This window comes from Manacus vitellinus, unplaced genomic scaffold, assembly GCF_001715985.3.
Source record: "Manacus vitellinus isolate BGI_N305 unplaced genomic scaffold, ASM171598v3 scaffold_41_pilon, whole genome shotgun sequence".
NCBI classification, from domain to species: Eukaryota; Metazoa; Chordata; class Aves; order Passeriformes; family Pipridae; genus Manacus; species Manacus vitellinus.
In genome coordinates, this window is record NW_021940545.1 from 4,321,197 (window position 1) to 4,333,272 (window position 12,076).

The 12,076-nt window shown below is 52.0% G+C and overlaps 1 protein-coding gene across 2 annotated transcripts in view; it reads right to left on the minus strand.

Annotated features, from left to right (window-relative positions):
- The window catches only part of SORL1 (sortilin related receptor 1), a 44,992-nt gene that overhangs the window by 14,056 nt on the left and 18,860 nt on the right, over nt 1-12,076 (minus strand). Inside the window, exons 14-29 of one of the 2 annotated variants that reach the window (XM_018078693.2) lie at nt 11,829-12,015; nt 10,677-10,805; nt 10,360-10,445; nt 8,700-8,872; nt 8,342-8,473; nt 8,105-8,196; nt 7,170-7,416; nt 6,617-6,755; nt 5,807-5,980; nt 5,548-5,661; nt 4,331-4,453; nt 3,768-3,887; nt 1,372-1,494; nt 990-1,097; nt 414-545; nt 57-188 (exon numbers count right to left, since the gene is read on the minus strand). In XM_018078693.2, coding sequence (XP_017934182.1) covers nt 57-188; nt 414-545; nt 990-1,097; nt 1,372-1,494; nt 3,768-3,887; nt 4,331-4,453; nt 5,548-5,661; nt 5,807-5,980; nt 6,617-6,755; nt 7,170-7,416; nt 8,105-8,196; nt 8,342-8,473; nt 8,700-8,872; nt 10,360-10,445; nt 10,677-10,805; nt 11,829-12,015 — 2,211 coding nt within the window. Of the gene's footprint in view, nt 1-56; nt 189-413; nt 546-989; nt 1,098-1,371; nt 1,498-3,767; nt 3,888-4,330; nt 4,454-5,547; nt 5,662-5,806; nt 5,981-6,616; nt 6,756-7,169; nt 7,417-8,104; nt 8,197-8,341; nt 8,474-8,699; nt 8,873-10,359; nt 10,446-10,676; nt 10,806-11,828; nt 12,016-12,076 lie in introns of both variants that reach the window. The other variant, XM_008926900.2, reaches the window with a different exon arrangement.

Here is a 12,076-nt window from a genome sequence, read left to right on the forward strand (position 1 = left end):
TGGAATTCAGAGGAGGCTGGAGTTGCAGTGACAGGAGGCCCTGAGGTGCTGCTCACCACAGTTTGCTTCGTCAGAGTAATCCCCACAGTCGTCCATCCCGTCGCACTTCCACACCAGGCTGATGCACACCCCATTCTGGCACTGGAAGCTGAACTGGTCGCAGGTCCGGTGGAACTCGGGGTCCTGGGCTGCAGGGCAGCATGGACAGGTTTGGTGTACAGACAGAGGGCTTGAGGGAAGCTCATGATTGAGCAGGACCACACTCAGAGGCAATCATGGATTTATAAGCAGAGCATTACCCTCCAGAGCCACCTCTTAGATCTGGCAGCTTTCTGGTACCCTGGTTTTCTCCAAACCTCTGGTTTCATTCTCTATCCAACCCTCCTTTAGCAGAGATGCCCAGTATCACTTACAGCAGCCAGCATAGTTGGCATCTTCGTCTGACCCGTCCCGGCACTGGATGATGCCGTCACACACCATGGAGTGGAACAGGCACTGCTGCCGGTTCTTGCACACAAAATCCATGTAGCGGGTGCACAGGGGCTCTGGAGAAACAGCAGGTCAGGAGGAGAGGGTTGGGTGGCACCTCTGCTGTCCTTGGCAGCAGGAATTCCACCCGCTGGGATCTGCACAGACCCGGGTGGATTTCAGGAACTTGCAGAACGTTCCCAAGGCAAATGGGAACTTGCTTGAGTTGCACATGAGCTTTGTCCCTGCATAGGCTGCTTTCACCCAATAATGCATCAGGGTGCAAAGCCAAAAGGAGGGGTTGGTCACCTCCCTGAACACAACACCTCCCTGCCCTCCCTGGGTGTCCCAGCCTGACAACTGCGCAGTTCGCTGACCCGCCCATTTCCCAGGGGGCTGCTGAATGCTAACTAAGGCTTTCCCATTATCTCAGCAGGGCTTTATTCCCAGCCAGACAGGCTTTGGCAGACCATAAAGCCTGCCAGCCCTGGCTGCTGGGGCCCCAAGGCCCTGGTACTCACCACAGTGCTGCTCATCTGATGCATCAGAGCAGTCGTTGATGCCGTCGCAGTGTTTGCTGGTTGGGATGCAGGTGCCATTGGGGCACTGGAAGCCATTGCACTTCTTCTCTGAAATTCAGAATTGGGTGGATGTTGTGTGGTTTGTTTTGATTTTTTTTTAAGCTGGTTTAGTTAACCACAAAAATCCACGGCACAGCCCCAGTTGCCTTCTCCCTGTGCGTGCTTTTGGAGGGACGGGGATCATCCCCCTGAGTTTGCTGCTGGTTTACCTCAGTGGGTGTGTAGAAATCCCTCCCATGCCATGGCACAGCCACTTTACCACACACAGAGCACACTTTACCACACACAGAGCACACCTTCCCACACACAGAGCACACTTTACCACAGTTGGAAGGGTCCTCATCAGAGCCGTCCTGGCAGTCGGCGTCGCCGTCACAAGCCCAGCGCTGTGGGATGCAGTGGCCGTTCTGGCACTGGAAGCTGGAGGCCTCACAGGTGTGATAAACTGCTGAAACCAGAGCCAGGGGGACACCTGAGTGTGGGGTGTCACCTGTGGGCTGTCACCACGTCCCTGCTGAGCTGTGGCACGTGATGAGTCGGGCCACACCACCACACACCCAACTCCCTCCACCTGCACCAGGATCTCGTGCCATGGCAGGTCCCAGCACAAGCAGCCACCCCATGGACCCCAGGCAGGAGAATTCCATGAGTTCAGGTTCTCCCAGGTCTTTTCCTCTCCTTGCCATGCTTGCTCACAAGCCTGCTGTGAGGAATGGCTCATTCCTGCCCCAGGGATGGCTTTTGGAGGCTGGAGCCCTCCCAAAGCTCTCCCACACTCAGGAGCCTCTTTCCCTTTAATCTCAGCCCTTGGTGTGTGCAGGCAAAGGTGACAGTGGTGGCACCTTGCCAGAGATGGAAGGAAATGTCACAGAGGTCAAGCAAGTCCTGGCAGAGCATCAGGGTCCCCCGTGCTGGGCAAACTCAGTGACAGCCTTTAATTAAGGCAAACAAGGTTTTTCCGTGTTGCCAAAGCAAACTAGAAACACAATTCTCCTTGGGGGTTTTCCTCAGGCTCCTGTCAGGGAAATCTCTGCCTGTGGGGCATCTGGGTGGAAGCCGAGCCTGTGTTGTCACTTCAGAGACAAATGCTGCTCTTCAACCAGGAGAGCGCTCGGAGTTATTGAGAAAAGCAATGCTCAACTTAATTAAATTGCATGATACCGAGCTCCAGGTTAGAGAGTGACATGCACTTGCAGATATTTCAAAATAGTACAATCTTGTGGCAGTAATATTCTATTAGGTATTCAGCGTGAAATGTAATTATTTTAGATAAGCGCAATAATTGCAGCCGGTGAAGTCAGACGGAATGTTCCTCAAATAATTGTGATCCTCTTAGATAATTTCAACTTCAGGGCTTTACAAACCCGATGTGCTTTTTGAAGTAGGTTCCTTTCCTGTAGTAATTCTCTCTGGAGGAACTCATAGGAGAGATAAGTGATACCAATATAAATTAAACCTTTTCACGAAGCCGCGCTCCCGGAATACCAATGACCAGGATTCCCAGTGCTACAACCCCGTGTGCTCCAGGCACAGCAAATGCCTCAGGGGTGAACACACAGAGCTTGCAGGCCTGAAAAGGGATCTCCTAAATCCTCCTGCCAGAGCCCCAAACAGCAGCTGTCTGCCCCAGTGGCTCCAGGGTGCAGCCAGAGCAAAGCTGCTGCCAGCATTCCCAAGGGCTCTTGTGCACCCCAAAGGGTTCCCCCAGCCCCATCAGCCCATCAGATCTCGCCCCATGTCATGGAAACCACTGTTTGTTATCTTGAAATACCCCATGTGTTGTTTTATAAATACAATCTTGAGTCTTTCACTGGCGGACCAATGCTGCCTACTCTCAGAAGTCTCTTCTCATGCAAATATTTGGGTTTTTTGGCTTGGTTGGGTGTTTTTTTGTTTGTTTGTTTGCATTGGTCTTTTCCACTAAGAAACAATGTTATCTGTTGGCTTTTCTAATGAGAAAAGGGCTCTGTGTGGGTGTTAAGCTCAGGAGGCTGCTGAGGAACATCAGTGTTACACTGCAGTGATGAGGGGAGTTGAGTGTTGTGACTTGAAAATGCAAAGACAGCGAGGCTCACAGGACTCGCTGCACAGGAGACACAAACTAGGAATAATATTATTTCTGGCAGCCAGGTTGCATCAATCTGAGTTGAAAGTAAAACAAGAGCAGGTCTTCCATGTGTGACTCCCTCTTAGGACACTCTCCTGAGGCTTTCAAGCCTACGAAGCAATGAGGCTGCTAGGAGACAATTCCTGAACTAAATCTGCCTTTTCTTCAGATCAGTTAATTGTGGAGAAGCTGCAAAGAACGTGCCTGTTTTCTGCAACAATATTTAATGGCAGGAAAACAGATTGAAGCTGTGAAAAGCTGCCAGTGCACACTGGCCTGATTGCTGCCTTCCTGCAACAGGGGAGCCCTTTCTGCCAGAAGAATCCTCTGGCTGCTTGGCAGCCACAGAGCTGTTTCCCATTCCACTGCCTGTTGGTGCAACCTTGCAAGCAAAAAGCAAAGCTGGATCACTGTGTGAGTATCAAAAAGCTGTCAGCAAATTCCCAGCAAGCCCTAAGGCACTGGAGGAGAGAAACCCTGGGATTTTGGAGCATCACATCAGCCCGAGGTGAGCTCTGCTGGGTGCTCTGACAAGCAGGGAAACTGAGGCCCGAGGTGCTGGCCAATGTCTCACAGGCTGTGAGGGTTATTGGGCCCATCAAAGCACTCACCAGTGCAGTTGGCTTCATCAGACCAGTCCCTGCAGTCGTTGTCACCGTCACACATCCAGGAGAGACGGATGCACATCCCTGAGCTGCAGCTGAACTCATCTTTCCTGCACTGGTGGGCCTCTGCAAACAAAATACTTGGCTTCAGGTCACTGGGAGTACCCAAGGAGCAGAGTGGGACAACTGGATGACAATGACACAGAAATGTCCCAGAGAGGAGAAGAACCAGCACACGGCCTCACTCTCTTCTCCTGTCCCTCATTTCCCGGTATGTGATGGTCTGGTCCCCCATTTCCCAGCACCCAGTAAATGATGGTCCTGTCCCCCATTTCCCAGCACCCAGTAAATGATGGTCCTGTCCCCCATTTCCCAGCACCCAGTAAATGATGAAGAGGCAGCTGTTAGCCTGGATAAACAGGGGGCTCTGGCAAAGCACTGCCTTGCCCTTAAACATCCACAACCAGCATTCCATAGGCCCCCAGATCCAGCAGCTATGAGCAGCACAGATGCTGGAGAGCAGCTTTCCAGCCTTGCACAGGGAAGGAGGTTGGAGTGAGGGCACTCACCACAGTGACTTTCATCGCTGTTGTCCCCACAGTCGTCCTCCAGGTCACACTTGTAGGACAGTGGGATGCAGGTCCCCGAGCCCTGGCAGCGGAATTGGGTCTCGGCGTCGCACACGGTGGTGGCTGACGGAGAGAGAGGAGGGGAAGGAGGAGGAGAAGGAGGTTAAGGTGGTGGTTAGACAATGGTTTCTGCTGCCTAAGTGTGTGTACTCAGTGCAGAGAGGTGAAGGGAGAAAGACAGCATCCTGTGAGCTTTGCTCAGTGCAGCCTGGGTTACTCCTCTTGTATTTTAATGTCATTTTTAGGTACTCGGAGTATAGCAGAGCAGAAAGGGGTTAGTTTTCTGTCTGGGGATCAGGACTGAAGCTCCTGATGCCCACTCCCAGCTAGGGAGAAAGCAGCTGAGGCTATAGAGCTGTCTGCTCCCCAGGAGGGGGACTGAAACCAAGGGTGGTGGGAGGAGACAGGGCAGCCAAAGGAGAGGAACAGCTAGACATGAGTGTCGCTATCCCAGGTAGCATCCCTGTGCCACACTGGTCACCCCTTGACAAGGAATGGGTACCTACAGAGGCTTTCCCTTGCCAGGAACCAGGCAATGAACTCACACGTGGACTCTGCTGACTGGTGTGTCAATATTAGCAGGAAAATAAGTTCCTTATTGGTACAAAATGGGCATAAACAGCATCTCTCCAGGAACACCTGGTCCCCCAGTGATTCCTAACTGTAAATTGTGGTACTTTTTCCACAATGCACTAATCCAAACCCTTCAGCTCTTCCAAGCTGTGGAACATCTGCCCCTCCTGCACACATTGGCAGTCCCTAATTTTGCTCAAAAACGCGACCTCCCATCTTTAATGTGTGAACTTGATTGATCAGCTCAACAAGAGACCCTTGCAGATAAAAGTCACTTTCTGTGTGCACTCTTTTCCTCAGCATTGGCTGTGCCCTCAACTAGCTTCAGAAGACAATTTCTGCAAGAGACAAACACAGCTGGCATCAGTCTCACCAGATTTTAGACACCGACACCTGAGCTGGTCGAGGGGGAAATATTGGCCCTCGTGGGACACAACTCATCCAGCTGGCTTTGTGTGTCTGTCAGAGGAGGTGGGTTACATCCCCAAAGCACCTCTTGCTGTCCCTGACTGTGAAGGCAGTGTAGATGCCAACACAGCAGACATCTAAATTTGGCCAGGCCAGGGCCCCCACAGGACACTCACGGCAGTTCCTCTCGTCGCTCATGTCCCCGCAGTCATTGTCGTTGTCACACTGCCAGATGCTGTTTATGCAGTTCCCGTTGGAGCATCTGTACTGGTTGGGCAGGCACGTGTTTTCTGGTGCAGGAGGGAAAACCAAAACAAGCCGGGCTTTAGAAACGGGCCCCGCTCCTGCTCGACAGAGAAAAGGTCACACCGACCTCTCCCAGTGGCAGAAGATGCCTCTCAGCATAAAGCAGAAGCAAGAATCAAGTGGTTTTACCTTCCTTCAGGCAAGTGTTGTTCTTCATGACGTAGCCACGAGGACAGTCACACCTCACCTCCCCCGTGGGCAGCACGGTGCTGGACACCCCCTCGGGGCACTTGCAGCTCCTGCCGTGGTTGGACTTGGGCAGGCAGAGCAGGCTGCAGGGCTTGGAGATGCAGCCATTCTCCCCTGGAGCCAGGGAAGAGAGGAAAGGGGGCACTGTCAGGACAGAGGGCTGGGAACACCCAATTTCACCTGCCAGCCCAGACTTTAGAGCTTGCTCTGCAGTGTTGGGTGCTGAGAGGCCTTAGGAATGCACTGAGCCGTCTGCTCTGGGGAGTTCAAAGGGCCTTAAACATCTTCCCAGTCTCCTACAGAGCCCTTTGATGGTCTTGTACCCCTCTAAAAATGGATATAAACCAGCACATTCATCACACAGGGGCTGCTGCTGCCTTATCACAGCTCAGATGGATGACTAACTGGAGGACAAAGTTGATGCAGCTCTAAGGCACTATTATTTTTTGGCCCATACAGCACTTGGCTTGGAAAGGCTGTGGCCTGTGACCTAAACTATGAGGTGCCACCACAGGTGCCTGCCCTCTGAGCTCTCTCCCTGATTTTTATTATCTCTCCTGGCAGCCAAAAAGCAGCACAGAACACTCATGAGACTCATTCCTAACAGCCGTGCCTGAGAGCTTCAAACCCTGCAGGAATGGGGATATAGTCATGAAATGCAAGCCAGAAGGGCCTGGTGGCCTTGGGAACCTCTGGAAATTGGGGATGAACACATTTCCAAATGGCAGGGAAGTTCATCTGCACACTCACCTGTCGTCTTTCCTCTGTAAAAGATTTTCATGTCCATGATCCCATTTAATCGGCCGACCAGGATCTCCATCCTGGAGCCGCTGGTTTTGGAGGCTCTGAAGATACTCAGCTGTGACCAGTCATTCCAGTAGATCTCATTCTGAAACACAGGCTTGGCTCTTAGTTTAAGGGGCAGCAGCACTGGGGCCGTGCTCGTCAGCAGGACCTGCTCTAAGCCACCCTAAATCCTGGATGTGGGGGGACACTGAGAGTGCAAATGTCCCCAGCCAAATGGGGACAAGAAGAGAAAGAACTGAAGTGGGATTTGAGCAGGAATGGAGTGGCAAATAACATGGGGAAGACAGTGCAGTGCTGCACACTCTTGGATGTTGGTCCTGGGTTTAACTGCACCTGCCTGCTTGTTTCAGGGATTTGGGGGAATGTGCCAGGAGCAGAAAGAGAGCAAGCATCATGCCTTCTCCAAATGACATCCCCACCCTCCAAATTCAGTGTGCTCAGTGCTCCTCCACCACTGAGCTCAGAGCCTGCCTGCTATGGAAACGGGAAAACAAACCTTAAACACAGCAATAGCATAAGGGTGAGGGAGGCTGTCCAGGATGACAGATCTCTGCATCCCATTGAAATCCACCCTCTCGATCCTGTCCATGTAGGCTTCTGTCCAGTAGATCCAGTGGTCATCCACGGAAATGCCGTTTGGCCACCGCACCCCCTCCGAAACGATGCACCCGGCCAGGGACCCGTCCATGTCACTCCTGTAAATCCCAGCTCTGGAGTCTCCCCAATCTGTCCAGAACATCAACCTGACAACAGGCAGAGAGGTTACTCGGAATCATCACAGAACAGCTCATCAAAGGGAACCAGGCTGCAGAAGCAGGGGTTTGAATGCTTTACATTCCGTGTCCCCTGCACGACACGCCTTTGAAAGGGGAGCTCTGCAATTCTAATGAACGCCAGCAGCAGATCTACGAGCAGCACAGAGGCTTATTCAGCTGCAAGCTCCGTGGTGTGAGTGCAGCTGCAGGTTCACCTTGCTGTGAACTGCTTCACTTTAGCACAGATGCCTGAAGACAGCTCAGGTTTGTCAGAGCTGCGTTTGCAGCCGCAGCAAAAACCCCGCTCAGGAAGATACAGCTTAGATTTAGCTCTTGAATTTGAGCTCAGCTTAGTTTCTCATGCATCACTGCAGCTTTGCCCACTGACCAGACCAGTTCTACTGGCAGGAAAAGTTATTTACTAGTAGATAGGTATGGGCAGGAAAGAATAAACAGTTTGTGATCTCTGCTCTGAGGTGGCTTGGCTGGGCGTGTGACGGCAAGAGTGGGCTCTGGAGGGAAGGACTGTGAGCTGGACCCGTCGTGCTGTGTCTGTGCCCATATTTTGCTATCCAAGCTGTCCATGCAGCCCTCTCCCCTGTGCTGTCAGTGCTGAAGGATCAGCATGGTTCCCCTGGGGAGCACCAGGGCTCCTACTTGTGCTACTCTTTCTTACCCGTCTCGGGGAACCAGAGCGAGGGCTCGGGGTCGCTCAAGGATGGAGGAGTTGAGGACAGTGAGTCGCAGGTCTCCATCTGGATTGGCAACCTGGGCCAAAAACCAAAACCAGGAGGGCTGTGTTTACTGCACTTGCTTAAAGTAGCATGAAATCTGTGGCAGGGAATTATTGCTCCCTAATAAAATATGCACTGCCACAGTCACATCTCCGTAGCACAGGTGGGCTGAGCTGTACCTCAATTTTGGGAATCCCAGCGTTGACCCAGTACAGCAACCGACTGAGGGGTTCAAAGGCCAAAGCTTCCACTGTCTCCAGCCCGGTGCTTATGATTATTTCTTGCCCAGAGCTGCCGTTGAGGCAAAGACGCTGGGAAAAAAAAAAAATAATAATAATCAGAATAAAAGATGAGGAACTTCCTCAGGCTGAAGGTGAGTGTGGTCAGGTGTGCAAGGCAGGTAGAGACAGACAGCTGGGAGGGGAGCAGCACCAAGGCAAACATTTGTATTTCGGGGCGTGGATGAAACACGCTGGTGCGAGGAGGTGATGCCAGGGGCAGCCTGACCCACGGCAGCCTCCTCACCCCCTGGCTCACCTGGATAATGTCCAGAGTGACATCAGCCCAGTACAAGCAGTTGTGGTCGTAGTCAAAGTCGAGGGCAACTGCCCCTCTGAGCCCTGCCAGGGGCAGCTCCTCGATGATGCCCGAGGCCAGGTCGTAGCGGTAGATGGAGTAGCGGGTGGCGTAGAGAATGAACTCGTTCTCCTCTGCAACAGCAGCCAGGAGAACAGCCTTAGTTAGTGGCCATTTTAGGCTACTCAAGGGGCAAAAAACCAGCAGGTATTTTCTGACCCCTGGTTTTAGCACCTCAGGGAGGCAAAGACCCTTTGTCTCAGTTGGGATTAGGTAGATGAGAACATGGGCCCAGGAACACACTGTGGCTATTGTCTGATCCAGGAGGAGGAGGTAAGGCCAGCAAAAGTGTGACCCCCTTCCTTCCCACAATGAGAAACAAAATACAGATCTCCTCTCCCTCAAAAACCCCATCAAAAAGCTGGGAGTGATGTAAATCTGCAAGTCCTAAGGGACACCGGCACCACAGGAAAATATCCCGGGGTGGGTTTTGTTTCTAAATTGTGTCAAATCCAGCGTAATGGGATCCTGGGCTGGGACAGAGTCTCCTGGGCATTAGCAACACTACCGGTCAAGTCCAATAATGCTATTAATGAGTAAAGCTAATGTCAGTAAGTAACTCTGGCTGTGCATCCCTAATGAGATTATACGGAGATATGAAACAGATACTGTACATGAAAGTGTTACCATGGTGCGAGCCAGCACGTATCTGAAGACGATCAGCAAATACTCTGGGAACACTGCACTTCAAAGGGCAGCCCGGTGGGGACAGCAGGTTTATTTTGCAATCAGCAGGGCCCTTCTCAGCATGACCAGTACAGCTCTCCAAATAGCTCAAGAGGGCTCAGAGGGGTGAAAAACGTGTCGGGCTCCGAACGAGGAGTAAACCTGAGCACGGTGTTGGCAAGAATCCCAGCAGGGGGAACGCTTCCCTGGGCTGTTTGCACCCTGAAAAAGCTTAGGGCAGTGCAGGGAGACCTCGTGCTGGTGGTCTCAGCTGCCCCAGCCCTCACATGAGCCCCTGCCCTGCCTCAGGCTCTGGAGCTGCAGCACAGCAGCATGCTGATCACGCAGCTCGTGACGGCAGATTAAATTAAAGCTGTAATGAGCAGAATGCAAATAACTTTGGCAGCACAGGGGCATGAGACTGCTTCAGTGCCTTGTATGTTTGAGAGGAGAAAATAAGGATGGGGGTGAAGCGTGGCAGGCATGAGGACTGAAGGGCAGCCTCTGCCCTGGTCTGGCCCCAAATAACCATCGTTCAGCCACATACAGTGGCTGTCTCAGGGTGGTACCTTCCCAAGGGTTTCTCCAGGATGGGGATATCTTTGATCTAATTCTTGTCTCTCTGGTTGGGTTCACACCAGCTACAGCAAGGACATGACCAGAATAAGAGGGTTCCTGCCTGCAGCCTGCCCTGAGGGGCTCAGGAGCAGAGAGGGCTCTGCACCCTGGGCTGACGCTGCTCTCTGGCTGCTGGGCAGGAGGTGATGATTTGTAACCCACCAAGGCTCCTGTGTCGCACAGGTTTTGTCTGAGAGCCCTCCAGGAGTCCGTGCGTGGTCCCAGGGGTTTTATGAATGAAGCCCTTGTGCCCAGAGCAATCCTGCCCTGTACTCACCAGCCAGCGGGCACGGCACCAGCTCCCCCTCGAGCCGCGACTCGATGTCTCCACCCGCACAAGTGTCCCCAGAGATCTTTCTGTAGCTGCAAACACACACAGTTTATTTCATGGAAACTCTTACCAAACCATCCTGTGCAGCCTGAATAGGCAGCAGTGTTTAATTGCAATGTATGTCCAAACATGCCAGTTGTTTACTGCCACTCGTGGGGTGTTTCCATTGTGGGTTTTGTGGTTGTTTGGGGTTTTTTTAATCACCAATAGGATAAATACCAGCTTTTGGAAGATCAGGTTGCCCTCCCAAGTGCAGCACATACCCTCGAGTCTTCCTGTAGGTTGAGCCAACAGGGCAAGGGACTGGTGGGTCGTAGGGCTTCCCAGCAAATTCAGGGTCAGGAACACAAACTTCTAATGATAAATCATCGCTCAGTTTAAAGCCAAAATCACTGCAAGGAGAAGAAAGGTGTAAGGAGGGGACGGGGAGAAGGAAAAAATGCAGCCATGCTGTGCTATTACTCTGCTCTATTTTTGCATAGAAATTTTAAGCACCCAAAGTGTCTCAGAAGGCCATTCACTTATGATCAGCATTTAGCTGCATATGATTTCTCAGAGCCAGACAGGACGTTTCAAGAACATTTTGCAAATAAGCTTGCCAGTGGCTGGGCAGGCTGGGGAAGGTGAGGCAGCAAGGCAGGGCTGAGCCAGAGTGCTCTGAAAACCTGGCTGTAAGCCCCAGTTCTCCTGGCTGGCTTAGGTCACTGCTCTGTCTCTTGGCTTGTGCTGTTGGTAGAAAGGGAGTTACAGTGCGGCTGTTCCTTGGAAAACGCTGTGGAAGGGGTTGTGTCAATCTGATTTTGCAGGGAGCTGCGATTCTGAGGCAGGGATTGGATCCCACCAGCCCTATTCTCAGCCTGCTCATGGTGAGCCAGACTTAGGCTCTGTCTGGGCATCAGACAGGCAGATCTGGGCTCGAGCAGTCTGGTGTGAGCCCCACTGAAAGCCCAGTCCCTGAAAAGCAGTTCACTTTCTAACCCCAAACCTTTGCACCACATTGCCAGAGTGTGTTTCCTAATCCTAACCCAGTGTCAGGAATGTGCAAATTGCAAAGTGATACAGCAGGGCCAGCTGCATCCCTGGGGCTGAAGGGTCACAAAGGTTTTTGGTGGAGGATCTCTGGATGTGATGGAAAATTGTCCACCACCATTTGAAAGGTGAGGGAGTAACGATAATTTCCTGTTCCAGGGAACCTTTCAGAGGCTCCCAATAGGCTGTAAAGACATTAATTAAGTCTCACACCATACCACTAATGAAAGGATGTTTTCAGTCCTTGCAGTTTCCTCCTTGCTATAAAATGAAGCAGCGACACTCAGAGCCACGTAAATTGGATGTTTGTTCCCTCTGAGCGATTGGTCACAGATAACTTATCTCAGACTTACAACCCAGACCAAATGAAATTAATTGGTATTTACCATTCAAAGTCTTCCCTCGTGCAGGAGCAGTTGGAGACCATGACAGGCCTGTCAAAATCCTCTCCATTGAAACAGGTGGCATGAGGAGTCCTCCTCTTGAAAACGGTTTTGTGCCCCAGTAAACATTCATTGCCTCGCTCATCAGAGGGTGACCACAGCTTGTAGTCATTCTCTGTGCAAGGGACCCCTAAGAGAAGAAACAAGGTTGGGGTATGGAAAGGTGCAGTCCCTGCAGCCCCCCAGGCAAA